This window comes from Elgaria multicarinata, chromosome 10 (genome assembly GCF_023053635.1).
Source record: "Elgaria multicarinata webbii isolate HBS135686 ecotype San Diego chromosome 10, rElgMul1.1.pri, whole genome shotgun sequence".
Taxonomy (NCBI): Eukaryota; Metazoa; Chordata; class Lepidosauria; order Squamata; family Anguidae; genus Elgaria; species Elgaria multicarinata.
Genome location: NC_086180.1, coordinates 11091794 through 11106607, shown reverse-complemented (window position 1 = coordinate 11106607; position 14814 = coordinate 11091794). Strand labels below are relative to the sequence as shown.

The 14814-nt window shown below is 46.4% G+C and overlaps 1 protein-coding gene across 2 annotated transcripts in view; it reads left to right on the top strand.

Annotated features, from left to right (window-relative positions):
• Positions 1-646: 646 nt before the first annotated feature.
• The window catches only part of SUCLG1 (succinate-CoA ligase GDP/ADP-forming subunit alpha), a 174655-nt gene continuing 160487 nt past the window's right edge, over positions 647-14814 (top strand). For both annotated transcript variants that reach the window (XM_063135209.1, XM_063135208.1), the window contains exons 1-4: positions 647-755; positions 7904-8007; positions 11718-11834; positions 14384-14596. In XM_063135209.1, coding sequence (XP_062991279.1) covers positions 704-755; positions 7904-8007; positions 11718-11834; positions 14384-14596 — 486 coding nt within the window. In that variant the 5' untranslated portion in view covers positions 647-703. The remainder of the gene's footprint in view (positions 756-7903; positions 8008-11717; positions 11835-14383; positions 14597-14814) is intronic.

Genomic DNA, 14814 nt, shown 5'->3' with positions numbered 1-14814 from the left:
ACACCTGCTGAAATTCCCTTTTCAGTGCAACTGTTAAAGATACAGGAGCCCTGTCCTCCTTTTCATAGGGTCACCCTAAGACCCACCCGTGTTCAATCCTGAGCGTGTTTACTCAGAAGTAAGCCTCACAGAGTCCAATGGGCCTTTACTCTCGGGTAAGCACGCGATGCCTAGGGTGAGCGCAGCCTTCCATACATGGCGTGGGGAATCACCCTCCCTGCAAGCGTGCATTGCACACGATGAGGCAGAAGTTCTAGTGCACGCATTTACTTGTGAGTAAGCCCCCTTGGCCCCTGAACGCGCTCCTCCTCCCTTTCCAAGGCGCGAACTACAGCCCCCACAATCCCTTGCGGCCGCGGGGACGACGACCAAGCGGGGTCCTTCCATCCCGCGGCTTTCCCCCATGGGGAGGTCGACCTTCCCAGCCGCCTGCTTGCTTCTCTTCTCCGTAAGACCCGAAGTAGGCTCGCTCTCACCGAGCACAGCTGATCACCGGCCACGGTGTTCCTCCGGGTTTTTTTCCCCTCCGACGTCTCTCGTCATAGCTCAGGCGCTCGGTTAGTCTACTCAGGCTCCTCGGCCTCATGAAGGGGGGGGAAAGGGAGCCGTGCGCCTGCGCGGCCGGAAGGGGCGGGCCTAGCGCCAGGCTGGTGAGGCCCCCTTGTCATTGGCAGCCGTGGGGTGAAGGCGCCGGGAGGGGACGATGTCGTGCTGTGGAAGCGGCGCCCGAGGCCTCGGCCGCCTCCTGCTGCTCCGTGAGTGGGAAGGGGGGGTGTCACGTGACTCTGAATATCCCCTTAACTCTGCCCCTTCTCATGTCTCGCCCCCCCTCCCTCCTTGGACACCAGGATCGGGCCCAGGGGCTGCAGCCCCCTTCCCCCCCCCCACGAAGGCAGCCGAGCTCACTTCTGTGGAGGATCGGGGCCGCAGTGAACTCGAGAGTAGACCCCTCCCTTCCCTCCCCCATTGAAAGCAGAAGGGCTCCCTCTCTCCCTTCCTCCAGGCAGCGTGGGTGGGATCCCCCAGCCTTTGCAGCCCTGCCCCTCCCCAGCCTTCCTTCTGCTTGCAGTGGGGGTAGTGGGGAGGGGAGGGGTGGGGTGACTCGGGAGTCGGTGGATCCCTCCCAGCCTGGCCTCCCTGGTTCTCTGCTCAGGGGCTTCAGAGTTGTCCCTATGAGTAAAGGGAGGGAGGGAGGGAGGGGGGGTCGTGCCAGGCTGCCTTCAGAGTAGCCCCATTGAATCATTTTGGGAGGGGTTTTTACCTGTGACTCGCTGCTTGATTTATTTATTATTTATTACATTTATATGTAATAAATAGCTTCAGCTATTGGGCAGTATAGAAATGCAATAAATAAATAAATATACCTGCCCCACAGCCGAAGTGCTCTGGGCGGTTCACAAAAGTTAAAACAGTCAACATTAAAAAGTATACAAAATGTAAAAACCATCAGAAACATAAAAACAAGAGTATCCATTTAAAATACTTCTTCTTCTTATTATTATTATTATCGTTATTATTATTGTATTTAAATCCCACCTCTTTTCTTCCAAGGAACCCAAGGCGGTGTTCATAATCCTCCTCTCCATTTTATCCTCACAACAACAACCCTGTGAGGTAGGCTGGGCTGAAAAAGTCGCCCAGTGAGTTTCCATGGCTGTGTGGGGACTAGAACCCGGATCTCCTGATTCCCAGTCCAACACTTTAGCCACTACACCACACTGGCTCTCTTCATGTCGGAACACACCCACACCTCATTGTAGGAACATTTAAAGCTGTCTAGATGGAACCACAGACCCTTGGTCCATCTAGACCAGAGTCGGAGGCACTGACTGGCAGCAAAGGCTCTCCAGGAAGATGCTGGGATTTGAACCTGGGACCTTCTGCAGGGGCTTGACGAAATGAGCTGTGGCTTTTCCCCTGTGTAAGATGCAGCCAGCATGGGTAATTGTCAGGGGTGATGGGACTTGTAGTCTAGCAACATCTGGAGAGCCGCAGGACACCCCCCCCAAACATTTCCATTAAATGCAGACCTTACTTTCCACTTGCCTAGCTGTGGTTCTTGCACTTTTCATTCTGAAAATTCTGTCCCTTTACATTTTATTTTGTGTTTCACCCCCCCCCATAGTGTCTGCTAAATATCCTGTAGAGCCCCCGCCATTATCCCCCCCTTTTCATGGGCCTAGTTAGCCTTCCTCTCAGTGGCCAACCAGATATCCACAAGTAGGACATAACCACACTTGGTTGTGATCCCCTACAACTAGTGCACTGCCTCCAATACTGGAGGTAGCATATAGCCACCAGGATTAACATTATCCTCCATGAATTTGTCCAGTCCCCTTCTAAAGCTATCCAAATTAGTGGCCATCATTAGATTTTGGGATAGTGAATTCCATAGCATAACTCTGCGCTGTGTGAAGAAGTTCTTTGTTTTATCGGTGCCAGTGGTGGTGTAGTGGTTAAAATGTTGGACTGGTTCTAGGTTCTAGTCCCCATTCGGCCAGGGAATCCCACTGGGTGACTTTGGGCAGGTCACTGACTCTCAGCCTAACCTACCTCACAGGGTTGTTGTGAGGATACCATAGAGAGGATTATATACTCCACATTGGGTTCCTTTGAGGAAAAAAGGTGGGATATAAATGTAATAAATAAGTAAATCTATCCCAAATCTCCCTCCATTCAGCTTCATGGGATGAATCTGTTGTGTTCTAGTCTTATGAAAGAGAGAGAAAAAGTCTCCTATCCACTTTTTCCATACTGGCACCATTTTGTACATCTCTGTCTTCTCTGCCTGTACTCGCATTTTCTTTCTAAGTTAAACAGTCCCAAATGTTGTAACCTTCCCTCATAGAGGAGTTGTGCCAGCCCCTTGATTATTTTGGTTGCTTCTTTCTGCCCCTTTTCCGTCTCTACAATATCTTTTTAGAAGGGGTGACCAGAACTGTACAAAGTACTCCCAAGTGTGGTCCTTGGGAGCTATATACCTTGGGGGTATATAGCTTTATATAAAGGCATTATGTTGCTGTCAGTTTTATTTTCAATTCTTTTCCTAATGATCCATTATAAATATTGCCCATGCTCTGTCTCACACTTTTTGACAGTCTAAATCAGTGGTTCCCAAACTTTTTCAGGTAGCCCCCCCCCCCTTGGTTCCACAAACTCATGCCCAGTGCCCCCACCCTACACTATAAAAATCATTATTCAGAATAGCGGTTGATTTATTTATTTATTTATTACATTTTTATACCTCCCAATAGCCGAAGCTCTCTGGGCAGTTCACAAAAACTAAAACAATAATAAAACAACCAACAGGTTAAAAGCACAAATACAAAATACAATATAAAAAACACAACCAGGATAAAACCACGCAGCAAAATTGATATAAGATTAACATACAGAGTTAAAACAGTAAGATTTAAATTTAAGTTAAAATTAAGTGTTAAAATACTGAGCGAATAAAAAGGTCTTCAGCTGGCGACGAAAGGAGTACAGTGTAGGCGACAGGCGGACCTCTCTGAGGAGCTCATTCCACAGCCAGGGTGCCACAGCGGAGAAGGCCCTCCTCCTAGTAGCCACCTGCCTCACTTCCTTTGGCAGGGGCTCACGGAGAAGGGCCCCTGTAGATGATCTTAAGGTCCGGGCAGGTACATATGGGAGGAGGCATTCCTTCAAATAACTCCCCACTAAGTAGCTAAATATTTATTTATTTATTTATTTATTACATTTCTATACCGCCCAATAGCCGGAGCTCTCCTATGGGAGGAGGTGTTCCTTTTCAACAACCCACTAAGGAAGATAATAACAATAAAGTTCAAAACAGTAACAATTAATTGAATATTCAAAATCCAATTTCATTTTTTTAGTTAATTCAATTAATCATAATTGGTGAATGTGATCCAGTGATATCATCTTTTCAAAGTCTGATAGTCATTTAGCAAGAATATTAGATATCACATTTAGTAACCCGGGTAGATAGAGTACCTCACTATTCTGTAAATTCTTAATGTGATGGGTGGGCTTGATGAAGTGATACCAGTTTCCCAATGTCTGGTTTAAAGTCACTTAACATGAGTCTTAAATCACCACGTTTAGTAATCTGGAGTCGATTTCTTTGCTTGGAGAGAAGTAGGCAGACCACACTAAAACCACATTCCACCAAATGTGATGTTGGAAATGCAACCAGGAGCTTCTGAACCACTCTCCATAGTGCAGGATAGCAATTCACCGTTAAAAGCACTCGTCTTAAATGGTATTAATACCTGTGTGGATTCTTCCGCTATGTGGCTTGGGACCAAACTACCTTCTCCCATAAAAACGTCCCTGGGTTTTAAGACCTTCTGGAGAGGCGCTTCTCGGAAAAGACCACCTTGAGCGCCCCCCTGCCGCCCCCTTGCCTCTTAACGCTCCCCCTATGCAATCCCACCGCCCCCAAGGGGGTGGTACCGTCCACTTTAGGAACCACTGGTCTAAATCCTATGTGTTGGTGACACAGAGCACAGGCAAACCTATCTAGTTATACTTCTCTATTCAGACATTTATAGGGGTGTTCATTTTATCGGCTTCACACAATAAAAGTACATTGCAACGTAGAAGTAGTTGAGTTTTCATAGGACACCTTTTGAGTGGCTTCCTGTGGCTTTGGGGCAACTGGAAGGTAAGAATACGTGTTGGACTGCAACACCCCCCTCCCCCAAACTAGCAAACGAGCAGTTTCTGCAGCACAGCAAAGTTAGTTACAGTAATGGATTTGCCGTAGATCTCCCTTCATTCTTATGTCTTCCTTGGGAACTGAGGTTGCATGGATTGGAATTGCCTGTTGCTCAAACAAGAATCAGGAGGTTGTAACACCAAGGAAATTAGGTGCCAATCCCTATTCTGTACAATATGAGTGAATATCTGGTTGCTAAGGTTCAGATTTGTATATGAGCCATCAGTCAGAGCTACAGCTAATTTGTGCTTATTGGAGACTTGCAGCACTCATGAACTTGAAAAAGGGTGAGCCACAATTGTTCTGCTGAAAATAAATCTGTTTTGCAGTTGGATTTTTACCCTGAAAACCAAAGCCTGATTAAGCACTTCTCGAGACTTCTCAAGTGCTCAAAGCATCGTGAATAACAGTTAATTTGGACTGTCTCCCTTTGCCTCCTTGTTTGGCATCTTCATTGCCCTTGGGCTTTAGGAAGTATTTCTGTGGACGTGAATTCCAGAAATTTATTTCAATAACCAAATCAGGGATTCTCTTCTTGGGGGGCTGCAGAACAAGTGCCTTAGAAGAACCATGCATGCTGTAACGTGAGAACCTTTGGGGGACAGGGATTAGAAAGAGCATGTCGCTGGTATTGAGTTCAGATGGGCTGTCTGCAACTGGGGAAGGGTCATTCCCAATCGTTGAAGAAGAGCGTTTTGTTTGCAGAAGGAGTGGGCCCTTCTATAAAGCAAACACAGATTTCCAGCTTGAGACAAGCTAATTCCGCTCGGGAAGGTTAGCTCGAAATGTGTGTGAACAGATCCGTGCTTCTTGCTTGGCGTTTGTCACCTTGTGCTCGTCGCTGCAGATTTTAATTCCCAAAGCAGACATGCTACTGCCACAGATTTCCCTTTCCTAATTTAACTCTTGGGGCTGCTTGAGGTGTCTTCTCTCTCTTTAAAAACAACACTCCCCAAACTGTTATTGGGCATATGAGGTTCAGTGCCCTGTTGAATGCTTTCTGGAGGGAAAGCGGCTGATGCTGTCATAATTGAGCTGTTTTTTCTTTTTTGGGAGTCTCAGCAGCCACCATTGAGTTTTCTCTTTGAAAACGTTATAAGCCATAGCCTATATTTGTCTCGTTCTGCCTTCCCCAATGAGCGTGAAAGGCGAGAATCATGGGAGCTGCCGTCCAGCCCATTTGGAAGTCATCGCGTTGCGGAGGGCTGGTCTAGATTGACAAACCTTCACATTCCTTTTCAGAACCTGGTAACCAGGCATGAGTTATCATTTATTTAATTTATAATCTGCTTTTCCACCAGTGATGGCACTCAAGGTGACTTGTGATTGCCCCCCCCTTTTGTGTGTACAGGGGGTGGTGAGCCTTGGGGCCAGGTTATCTGAAGGATCATTTCCTTCCATATGTACCTGCCCAGACTTTACAATCACCTTCAGGGGTCCTTCTCCATAAGCTCCTGGCAATGAAAGTGAGGTGGGTAGCTACCAGGAAGAGGGCCTTTTCTGCTGTGGCACCCCAGCTGTGGAATGAGCACCCTAGAGAGGTTTGCCTGGCACCTACATTGTACTCCTTTCAGTGCCAGGTGAAGACCTTTTTATTTTCCCTGGCATTTTAGCATTTTAGTCTTTTCGCTCTGTTGTTTTAAATCTGTATTTTAAATCCCTGCATGGCTGCTTGGTTTTATTCCGGTTGTACATTTATGTTGTCGTTTTAAGCTTTGATATTTTATATTATGTTATGTTGTGTCTTGTACCTTGTGGTTCTGTTTTTTGTGAACCGCCCAGAGAGCTTCGATGATCAGGGGTCTGGAAACAGAGCCCTATGAAGAGAGACTGAAAGAACCGGGCTTGTTCAGCCTGGAGAAGAGAAGATTGAGGGGAGACACTCTTCAAATACTTAAAAGGTTGTCACACAGAGGAGGGCCAGGATCTCTTCTCGATCCTCCCAGAGTGCAGGACACGGAATAACGGGCTCAAGTGACAGGAAGCCAGATTCCAGCTGGACATCAGGAAACACTTCCTGACTGTTAGAGCAGTACGACAATGGAATCAGTTACCTAGGGAGGTCGTGGGCTCTCCCACACGAGAGGCCTTCAAGAGGCAGCTGGACAACCCTCTGTCAGGGATGCTTTAGGGTAGATTCCTGCATTGAGCAGGGGGTTGGAGCTGGCGTGCAGGACAGGATTCATCTCAATTGCAAAGTTGATTCCCTCCACCTCCAAGATCTAGATCGGAGAAGAAGGCTGCAGCTTGTTCAGGCTCCATGTTTTTAAGGGCACTCTAAGCTTGGAGGTGCGGAGCCAAAACCTAGCCCTGTTCTCATGGGGCGGAAGCCAAGGGCTTGCTGTCTTCGCGAGAGGGTGGTGGATCACTGCTTACGGTGCCCGAAATTGTGGACTCCTGTTTTTACGTTTTACCACAATACCTGATGGAACTCCTGTTTTACCACAATACCTGATGGAACGCCTCTCCCGACGTGAATATACCCAGTCACTACATTCTACATCTAAGGTCCTCCTCTGGGTGCCTACTCTAAGAGAGGCTCGGAGTGTGGCAACGAGGGACAGGGCCTTTTCGGTGGTGGCCCCCAGACTATGGAATGATCTCCCTGACAAGGCTCGCCTGGCACCAACGCTACTATCTTTCCGGCGCCATCTTTCCTCTTTGCCCAGGCATATGGCGGTTTTTAACGGTTTTTAATGCTTTATGTGTGTATGTTCTATGTTTTAGAATTTTAAATTTTATATACTTGTTTTTATCTTAATTTTAGAATTTCTGTAAACCGCCCAGAGAGCCCTGGCTATGGGAGCGGTATATAAGTGAAATAAATAAATAAATATGTGTTAAAAGCGAAGAGAAGCAATTCTTATTGTGGACTCTGGTCATTCTGCTGTGTAGTTCATAGTGCAAGTTCAAGATAGAGTGTAAAGATTCCCATCAGTCGTTTCTCTGCCTCGCAGCCCACGGTTCCGCTCTGATCCAGTAGGTAATTGCCTATGAAAGCTGCTGCAACGTCTAAAATTGTTCCAGTTAATCGCAAAGGAGCAGCAAACACTTTTAAAACAATAATACTGCTAATAATTAAGACTAACGCGGCAAACCTCCTGTATTTGGCCAAAAAGATATAATGAGTTTCTCTTGTTTTGTAGAAATACTCAATGAGGTTATCGACATTTTTTCCTGTGTCTTTTCATTTTCCAGTGCAGAAAAATGGGGTACGGCACTGTTCGTATTCAGCCACACGGAAGAACCTCTACATCACTAAAGATACAAAGGTCATTTGCCAGGGTTTTACCGGCAAACAGGTGCGTGTTTGGGTGGCTGGTTGATTCCTCGTACCTTTTCTCATGCTGTAGAACGCTGCTTTCCAAATTGTGTTTTTGGGGAATCTTGCCTGGGATTCTTTGGTGAGCTTCTGAAACGTTCCTCCATGAGAAGATCAGTAATGGCCAATAAGCTTCCTTGAAAGACAGCTTGCCCACCACTACTGATCTTTCTCTATGATGCACAGCTGTAGAGAAGTTTCTGGTATTATTATTATTATTATTATTATTATTATTATTATTATTATTATTAACAATATTTATGTACCGCTCCATATCTGTTCGTGTGGCACAGAGCGGTAAATTAGCAGTTTCTGCAGCTGAAACTCTCCCCACGGCCTGAGTTCGATCCCAGCGGAAGTTGGTTTCAGGCAGCTGGCTCAGGTCGACTCAGGCCATAGCTAGACCTAAGGTTTATCCCTGGATCGTCCAGGGGTCAAACCTGTTCATCTAGGTGACACACAGGGGATCCAGTGGTCAGGCAGGGGTGAACCCTGGATGATCCCAGGATAAACCTTAGGTCTAGCTGTGGCCTCAGACTTCCATCCTCCCGAGGTCAGTAAAATGAGTACTCAGCTAGCTGGGGAAAAGGTAATAACGGCCGGGGAAGGCAACAGCAAACCACCCCGCTATAAGGCCTGCCAAGAAAACATCAGCGAAAGCTGGCATCCCTCCAAGAGTCAGTAATGACTCAGTGCTTGCACGAGAGGGTCCTTTCCTTTCCTTCCATATCTAAAATAGATTCTGGAGCAGTTCACATAGGTATAAACACTAAAAGGAAAGATTTAAAAAGCAAATTAAAATGGTTCGATTTAAAACAAAGAACCAGTAAAAATAGTGGCTAGTCAGTTGAGGAAGTCTTCTTGAAATAGAGTTGTTTTCAAGAGGCACCAGAAGCAGAGTACTGTTGGCGCCTGCTTGACCTCCAGGGGCAGGGAGTTCAATAGAGAAGGGGCCACCACACTAAAGGCTCTTCTCCTGGTGGATTCCAATCAGGCCGCAGGCCCATGTGGAACCACCAGGAGCATGCTGTCCAATGACTTCAGTGACACGGGGCAGGTTGGTAAGGGAGAAGGCACTCTCTCAGGTATCCTGGTCCCAAGTTGTTTAGGGCTTTGGGGGCCACCACACTAAAGGCTCTTCTATTTATTTTATTTATTACATTTATATACCTCCCCACAGCCAATGCTCTCTGGGCGGTTCACAAAAGTTAAAACAGTAAACATTAAAAAGTATACAAAATTTTAAAACCATCAGAAACATAAGAACAACAGTATAAAAACAACAGTATCCATTTGCTGGTGGATTGGTCTCATTGGGAAGAATCCTACAGGGTGCTTACTCTCTTTGATGATTCTCCTGCGAGCTGCCAATTCCACTGCGTAAGCAGGCCCCCGCTGCTCGAGGAACGGTGGTATACCGCTTCCAGGGCAACCTGAAATAAGCAGAAACCTTTCTGGAAGGAGGCAGATCAGCGGAGCTTATATAAAGGAGTTCCGTCAACCTGTCTCCTTCCAGAAACAAGGGTTTTCGTTTATTTCAGGACTTCACTATGGTTTACCCTCACGTCAATAGGGCCTTCAAGGCCCCTGTTGGCACAGGGGAGGGGGGAAATGTGAGATTTGCAGATGGTCCGGAAATGGCACATTTCTCTCTATCTCCACGTTAATGGCACTGGGGCTCATGAACACTCGGCAGAGGCTCATGCAGCCCGAGTCGTTGGGGCGGCCCCCATGAGCTGCAGGGTGAGCGCTCGCAGGGCGATTTCGGCAGGCCCTGGGTATATTCCTTAAACTTAAGAACCTTGCTGGGCTAGACCAAACACCTCTCCAGTCCAACATTCTGTTTTTTACAGGAGCCAAGAAACAACAGGGTATGAAGGCAATAGCCCTCCCTTTGTTTTGTCCTCAGCATCTGGTATTCAGATATATTTCCTCTGCACATGGAGGTTCCATTTAACTGTCAAGACCGCTTGATAGATCTCTCCTCCGTGATTCTAATCCAATATCAAATACCCTGTTAAAGCCAGCTAACCTTGTGGCCGTAACTCAGCGTTAGAGCAGAGCTGAGAGTTAACGACACCCTTGAGAGTTCTTTAGTTCTGGAATATTAGGGAATGGCAGATAATAAAGATGTCACTGTACTTTCTTTTTAACATTGTCCATCAATTTTTCTGTTAAAATTTTAAAATTATAGAATCCATTATCTTAAACAAGGTACCTATATTGAGGTCTTGGTAATATAAAGTTATTTAACTGATAGTTCTAATAATTTAATCATCTAAAATTATTTAACAGGTTAGCAGTTCTAGCTCTGAAATCATCTTCGAAATTCTAAACCTCAGTGCAAGCGAGGGGAAACTTTTTTTCTTCCATATATTTTTTTTTTATTATTATTTATTTAAGGATTTTTATGCCGCCATTCAGCCAAAAAAGGCTCTCACGGCGGCTTACAAAAGTATTTCTTGACAGTCCCTGCCCACAGGCATCTACCTTACTGCAAATGGGCTCTTCTATTTATAGTCTGTCATGCCACACTTATATTTGGAGTGTGTGACATTATGCCTTAGTTCTAGGAGCAAGAGGACATATTTCTAACCTGTTAATTTGTGGTTTTGCCATTTGAGCCTTTTCGACCCTCAGGAAAACTGCAGAATTGATCCCGATTTATTCCAAAAGTCAGTGTGCCCAGTTTGATTAATTTCCTCTGTAATATAATTGCATGATATCTCCCTGTTTAGATTATGCAACTTTAGACTGCAGGTTTGGAATTATTTTTCTTCATGTATTTAGAGCCCACCACCTAGGGAGGTGGTGGGCTCTCTCACCCTAGAGTCATTTAAGATGCAGCTGGACAACCATCTGTCAGGGATGCTTTAGGGTGGATTCCTGCATTGAGCCGGGGGTTGGACTCAATAGCCTTTGAGGCCCCTTCCAACTCTATGATTCTATGAGTGTTGGGAGTACTGGTGCCAATGAACACGGAATAATGGGCTCAAGTTACAGGAAGCCAGATTCTGGCTGGACATCTGGAAAAACTTCCTGACTGTTAGAGCAGTACAACAATGGAACCAGTTACCGAGGGAGGTTGTAGGCTCTCCCACCCTAGAGTCATTCAAAAGGCAGCTTGACAGCCATCTGTCAGGGATGCTTTAAGGTGGATTCCTGCATTGAGCAGGGGGGTGGACTCCATGGCCTTCTAGGCCCCTTCCAACTCTATGATTCTATGAGTGTTGGGAGTACTGGTGCCAATGAACACGGAATAATGGGCTCAAGTTAAAGGAAGCCAGATTCCGGCTAGACATCAGGAAAAACTTCCTGACTGTTAGAGCAGTACGACAATGGAACCAGTTACCGATGGAGGTTGTAGGCTCTCCCACCCTAGAGTCATTCAAGAGGCAGCTTGGCAGCCATCTGTCAGGGATGCTTTAAGGTGGATTCCTGCATTGAACAGGGGGGTGGACTCCATGGCCTTCTAGGCCCCTTCCAACTCTACTATTTTATGTTTCTATGAAATCTAGCATCTCATGGATTGAAGTTCCACCCTTGGCCTCTTTAATGTGCTGGATTTCTGAAATCAGAGCAGTCGGGAGGATTCTTTTCAGTTGGGCTTGTTCAGAAGAAGTCTTATTCAGTGCATTTTTTCCTCCCATTCTAAATTGTTTTTTGGTCACATTTGTATCTCTCTTGCAGGGTACATTTCACAGTCAGCAGGCACTGGAGTATGGAACTAATCTAGTAGGAGGAATTTCGCCAGGCAAAGGGGGCAAAAGCCACTTGGGGCTTCCGGTCTTTAACTCTGTGGAGGAGGTAATATTACTGGCTCATATAATAAATGATCATACACCTTGGTGGCATCCAGGTTAGATTTTTTTCTAACACTTTTTACATAAACTTGCCTTTAAAGGCAGAATGCAACCACCGGCATGCATGTAGTGCCAGATGTTTGGATCATGTTACACCCAATTCTCTACGAGTTGCATTGGTTGCCTGTTCATTTCCAGGGTCAATTTAAAGAGCTGTTTTTTGACCTTTAAAGTCCTGAACAGTTTGGAACTGGTTTACTTGAAGAACTGCCCGCACCCGTATGAATCTCCCTGGGAGCTGCATTTAGCTCCGACCTTGGTAGCTTTTGAACAGCTTTTTACAACCTGTTTGTTCTTAACGGTTTTATTTGGTTTCACATTTCAGTGATTAACTACAATGTTTTGTCTCTAATGTTTTCTTATTTGATACACCATATTTATGAGTTGCTTTAAGTTGCCTTGTGAGGGTGTTACACCAAAAGGTGGGGTATACTTAAATAAAATGAGGTGAGGGAGGGAATTACGCTAGAGTGGAGGTTTTAAAGCAAGGGCAGGCAACTTGAGGCCGTCCAATTTATTTATGTACTTATTTATTTTGCCTTCAACTTGCATAATCTCTAGCCAGCTTGGCCAGTGGTGAGGGATCACAGAAGCTGTAGTACAGAAATCCAGAGGGTGACAAATTGCCCACCCCTGTTTTAAAGTCTTGTGCCAAGGTCATTTGCCAACTGAATGGTGAATGCTGTCCATTCGGATGTCGTGTTTCCGGTGTAGATTCCTCTATGGCAGCCTTCCAGATCAACTTCAGTTCCCATTAGCCCCAGGCAGTATGACCAATAGTCAGAAGTGTTGGAGTTATTGCCCATCTGGAGATTACCAGGTTGGGCAAGGTTGTTCTGTGGCATTCCTGAGGATGAGGACCATTATGAAACCATCCCCAAGAATGAAACACACTGATAATTGTATAATTACATTTTTTTGACTTAGGATCAGTCATTTAGATCTTAATAGTAATTCCCAGTTAACAGGAACGTAATCTTTGGGAAGTCTTCTTAGATAATATGGAATTGGAAGGTCGCATCTGGGTGACTTCCATATCAAAATGTCCTGGTGGGTTGTACATTGTGTTAATACCACACAGGGGCTCCCATTCGTAGGCTCTTGATCCTGTATTCTTCCCTTCTGATTGCTCAAGGTTAGACACGTATCTCCCATATTCTCCGGTTGTGCTCTGAGTACAAGGCCAGTATTGACTTGTGTCTTCTGCCCTCACATCTCTAGCATAGCCCAATCTATATAGTTTCGCCCATAGTCGTGTCGTAGCACAACCATCAGGAAACCGTGGTGTTGATGGAGGAAACCCCTGCAAGCAGAGCTGAGCATTAGGGCTGTGCACCGCCTTGGATCCGAAGTGGATCAAGGTGGTTCGGACCCTTCCGAACCAGATCTGAGGCAGTTCGGGCGAAGGCGGTCCGAAGCCAATTGGCTCCGAAGCTTCGGGCCGCCTTGGCGCTTTGAAGCCCAACCCACCCCCAGGCTCCTTACCTGCTGCCTCAATCGCTGCTGCCATCTTTCTTCTGGTGCCAACGCCGTAAATGAAAGGAGTAGGCTGCGCAATTTTAAGTTATGGCGCGGCCTACAACCTTTCATTTCTGGCAGTGCCGGAAGCCGCCAGAAGAAAGATGGCAGTAGCAGGTAAGCCTCCCTTCCCCGCTTACCTGTGTCTGCCACCGCTGGCTTGCATCTGGCAGCTTCAACCTGAGGACACTGAAGTCCGGAAGCAGGCCACAGCATCCTCGAGTAGGAGACGCCGGACGCAAGCTGGCGGTGGACAGAGGAGCAGGGAAAGGGGGGAGGGGGGCTTACCTGGTGCCCCCGTCATCCGCGGCAGCAGACAGTGGAGGCACCAGGTAAGTAGGGACAGTTTTCTGGGTGCTGGCTGTGCAGCCCGGCTGCGAAGTCGGCACCCAGAAAACTCCTAGTTGCCTCGGAGGGTCCGAATTCTGCTTCGGTACCGAGGCGGATCAGGGCTGCTTCGGGGGCTCTGGATTGGCCTTCGAGTCGGATCGGGGGGGGCTGCACAGCCCTACTGAGCATACCTTTCAGTACCAACTTCGAAAGAGGATGTAAAACTGGAAGTAATGTGATGCTATAGGCCAAGATCCAAAGAACCACTCAGCTCATTCAATACTCCTAGTGGGAGTTGAGAAGTTGCATGGATGGCAGGCTCCCATGTTGCACAGCACATACAGACTTTTGAAACTCGGGAAAGTGTCAAAACCCAGCTTTCTGATAATATCAGCACCTTAAAGTTTTCTTTGTTCGTCACTTTGTGCTCTTGCATAAGCTGGAAAAGAAATCAGCTGCTTCCAGGTCGGTTCACTCGTGAATCTGGTCAGTAGCTCTTAAGGGATAGGCCTGACACAGAATTACTGACATACCTGTCGGCAAAAAGAAATCCCTCATTCCTGGCTGTGAGTTCTCTTATGGCGTGCCGAGTGTTTCAGTAGAATGATGGTGTTGCGTTTTCTTTTTCATGTAATTGGATCTTAGGCTAAAGAAAAAACGGGCGCTTCTGCCTCAGCAATATACGTGCCGCCTCCGTTCGCTGCTGCTGCAATCAATGAAGCCATTGACGCAGAAATCTCCCTTGTTGTGTGCATTACAGAAGGTATTCCCCAGCAGGACATGGTGCGTGTCAAACACAGATTGCTTCGTCAGGACAAGACTCGGCTTGTTGGCCCAAATTGTCCGGGAGTTATCAACGTAAGGGCTCGAATGAAGTTAAAATGGATTGGTGTCTTTTTCTTAGAGAATAGATCTTTCTTTCTTTTTTTTTGCTAAAGACTGATACACCTTAAAATTAGTAGCCTTGTCTGTCCTTTGGCATCCCTGAAGGAGTGACTGTGTCTTGATTTCAACCCCCCCTTCCCTGCAAACACCCCTGCAAAAACAGTATAATTGTGCATTGTGTGTTAGAGGAG